Consider the following 4094-nt stretch of genomic DNA (forward strand, 5'->3'; position numbering starts at 1 on the left):
TCACAGACAAGGACCAAATGAGTATGATTGTCACTTCGTCACGCCAAACTTAACCGTTGGTTTGGTGCCTAGTTTTTATTATACTCGGATAAGTACTAGATACCAGCGGTGTTTGCAGTATGAACATGTCACTCACATTTAATGCATTGTTAGATAATGATTCATTTCAATTACAAAATTGAATTCACTTTTATGATACTGTTTCTTGCAAAAACTTGTATTCTACAATTTCACTACATCGAGAACATTGATTTTTTATAACTTTAAAAAGTAATCATTTTCAAAACAAAAATGGTATAATTCTGTGCTTCACTTTCGCGCAATATTCCTGCCAATATTTACCGTATTTTCTAGAGCACTTGTTTTCATCCCTGAAACTACGGTGCGTAAGAAGGACCACTAAAACGATCACGTATGTGTATGGTAACACGTGAACAAATCCTGTTGGTAAAGTCCAGAAAAATGATAACATGATTTCAGGGATGTAATGGAAATGCCTAGATAATCCCCACCAACCTGAGGCTAACAAAATGCTTTCCCGCTCTTCGCCACTTTTGATTGTATATTTAGCTCGAATGATGTCTGGCCTCTTCCCCCATACCAGACAATTTCCATTGGCACTTCGGACGACTTGGCGCTGTAAATCGGCAAGATAATTGACTAGAACAGATGCCAGTCCAAGACCTAGAACCACGGAAGCCCAGACTGGACCCAGTCTCACTGGGTGACTAACTAAATACTGACTAACAATTGGATATAATGCAGGGAGCCAGCAGAGGCAACCCCAACATATATAGAACCCGGCTCTGTCAAAAATAATGTCAATCGTTTGCATGTAACCCGCCTCCCACATGAAAAACTTTGTAATATAGGTAATTTGAAGGACGGTTGTTACAAACATGCTGTCTACAAAGCCATACAACTCGTAGCTTTTTAGTGCGTATATACAAACTAACAGCGGCCATATTGTCATTCCGAAACGACAGTTTGTAAACACTTTCACGTCGACTCCGAAAATCCGCGGGTAAAGTTCTGTTCCCCAGTAATAATCAAAGATGAAGCCTCCGTCTGTTTTGCCACTGTCTGTGGAGGATGGCGCTAAGACACCCTTGAAGTACAGAACAAGAACAAATATCAGTGCAAAGATATTCATGAATGCTAGAAGCTCTCCGAATCGGTCGTATACAACTGTTGGGGTCATTCCATACATTTTAAGTCCAATAGTAAGCAAAGCAAATCCAACCATAGTGACAATGTAATGAAGAAATCCGTTATCTGTGTATACAGGGGTGTTTCCATTTGGTGTCACAGGTCCTGTAACTTTCTTTCCAGGGAGGACACGCATCCAGAAGACAGCCCAAACGAAATATCCAAAAACGACACTAACAGTAAAACTGTTGATAATACTGATATTGCTCCAGATTCCGTACAGGTTATGAAATACTGATCCATTCCGTAGCTTTGCAATCATTTCTGTGTAACTTCCGTTGCAGTGTGCATTCGTGTACCAATATAAAATCACGATATGTGGTGTCATTGAAATGAGACACAAGGGCAGAAACACTTTGTTTAAACAATGACGAAATGTTTTGCCACTTTCGGTCTTTCTAATTGTTTCATGACTTTCTTTATAGCTGTTGAAATCGTTAGATGTGACATCATGGCTATGATTCGTGTCGCCATTTGTAATGACATCGTTGCCATACATAGTGCCATTTCTACTTCTGGATCTCGTAGTTACACCAGCCATTTTCATCGACCATCTACAAAACCTGAAACAGAAACGTAAGTATATCATACAGAAACAGTTGACAAGACTGCCATATTAGAAACAACATCAAGATTAGAAGATAACGCTCGAATTAGCAACGCGCAATAACATACTCGAATTGATACGCACAGAACAACTGGAATACTGGCTTTTACAATAAAGTTCGTTGCATAATCGTATGTAACTACACTCTTAATACATTGTATTAAGAGACCACCCAAGGGACTGCTAAGAAGTGGTCTCTTAATGGAAGGGTCTCTTAATGAATTTCAGTCAGATGAAAAGGACAGTTATTTTTAACTGTTAATGTAACTGTATTTATTATGAACATACGTACATGTATGGTTTTAAAATCTGTTTTAACATCGTGAACACTTTCCAAGTCCACAAACCGTGAAATTTATGGCTAGATTATGTGTCAGTTCGACTGAAACAGAGGTTAATTGCATTCATTCACGTGCAAAACGTACTCGCTAATTACACAGATGAAGTAATGCCCGATAGAATTTTGGTAGCCGGTCGCTTAATAGATACTTTTGTCGAATATTTTACCTGTCGGGACTACATTAATGTGGCTGCTAGTCGTTTAATGGAATGAATTTATATACTGAAAACGTTCAGGAGGGATTTTGACTGGTCGTTTAATACAAAAATCGCTTAATAGAGGTGGTCGCAAGTACGATGTCGACAGTAGTGTCCCCGCAAATAAACCTTAAACCCAACATCGTTGGTCAGTGTTGTCTATTCCATATCGAACAGTTGAAAAAGACAAATGTTCATTTTTACAATGCCATGTCTGTCAGGCGTAAAACTTTGCATTCATATTAAAATACTATTTAAGGCCGTTGGTCCATGGTCCAAATGGCTGACGACTCTGACATACTGAGCCTATAATGCTGTCCGTAGTGTAGGCTGAGTTTCAATAGGTTGAATATTTGATTTGATGGCAAAGAATTCTTAGATCGAAAAGTCAAAGGTCATTTCAAAAATGAAAGCTGAAAGTAAATGAAATCATTGACATTTATTCATGTTTGTACTGGTTTATTCCACTGGCCATCAAAACCCTTCTCTCACCTAAATCAAATACATTTAGTAAAATTGGTTCATTAAACAACTAAATTGATTTTGTTTTGTGGCTTTGGCTTTTTTTTATAATATCGTGCCTGGGTGCATTTAAGACGACGCTTCTTTCTTATCATTTCTTATTAATGCCCTACCTGATATAACTTAGTTTGACATTCGGCAGTAAAGGCTGCACACAATTTAATTTACTTATTTTTTTCCAATCTCCTTTTATACTTTTAAATTGCCTATAAATCCTTAATTGGACGACAATTTGCATACTTTAAACATTGTAAATAAAACTAGCAAGAAAATACATCTTGCTTGAAATGTTTTGAAATGTACTAGAATGATTATAAGGGATCCTATTTCGGCTTTATTTATAAACATTAGTGTCGTTTTGTCGCAACTCAATCTGACTAAAGTACTTGATCTTCTAAACGAAGATCTGAGAACGACCCATTCACATTCGTCTTCTGTAGATTTTGGATTTCCAGTATTGCTATTTTTATTTTATCCAATCAGATGACTTGTTCGAATGTCAAAGAGTAAGAAAAGTGAGCAATCATTCCAGGGCTCGAACTCGGGACCCCTCGCTTACAAAGCAAGCGGTCTACCGACTGAGCTAGGCGGCTATCTGATACATTACGACATAAGAGTTGTAAATATCAAAAGTTAAGGCTACAGGTAGATTTGCAAGATGTTGTAAGTTAGGCTCTGATTGGCTGGCGAAAGGGTCGTCAGAACGAGGCAATGAATAGGTCGTTGTCAGATCCTATGCGTAGCGTAATAGGAGATGTACTTTAGTCAGATTGGTCGCAACTGAAGTCGCTCACTTGCTTCGCATGTTATATGAATCGTTTTACGTATAAACATCTCTCTGGTTACAATTTAACATGATATTATGAGAAAGGGTAACATTTTGCAAAGATATATAGGCTATACTGTTACAGAACGATAAAATTACTCCTCTGGTTAATGTGACGTCAAAGAGCTCATGCGCACATTCTTATTTCTTGTTGTGCTACAAATTTGTTCTTAACAAAATACTGAACGACTACGAAAACATATAATACAATAAAACAAATGTTTCAACTGATGTAGGGAGACCTGCAAAAGAAACCGCGGCTCACTCTGAAACTGGAATACTGCAATAGAAATTATGTAAATAATTGTATTTAAACTCAAAGTCAAAGCGTTTCGAAGAAATAGATAATATTCAATACTGATTAAGTGATGGTAAAATCTTTATCGCATTAGA

At 37.4% G+C, this 4094-nt stretch overlaps 1 protein-coding gene across 1 annotated transcript; it reads right to left on the bottom strand.

Annotated features, from left to right (window-relative positions):
- Positions 1-232: 232 nt before the first annotated feature.
- LOC123533770 (uncharacterized) lies at positions 233-1750 on the bottom strand. Its single transcript, XM_045315625.2, has one exon. The coding sequence runs from the start codon at positions 1748-1750 to the stop codon at positions 281-283; it is 1470 nt and encodes a 489-aa protein (XP_045171560.2). The 3' UTR covers positions 233-280.
- Positions 1751-4094: the final 2344 nt, after the last annotated feature.

Source organism: Mercenaria mercenaria, chromosome 12 (genome assembly GCF_021730395.1).
Source record: "Mercenaria mercenaria strain notata chromosome 12, MADL_Memer_1, whole genome shotgun sequence".
NCBI lineage: Eukaryota > Metazoa > Mollusca > Bivalvia > Venerida > Veneridae > Mercenaria > Mercenaria mercenaria.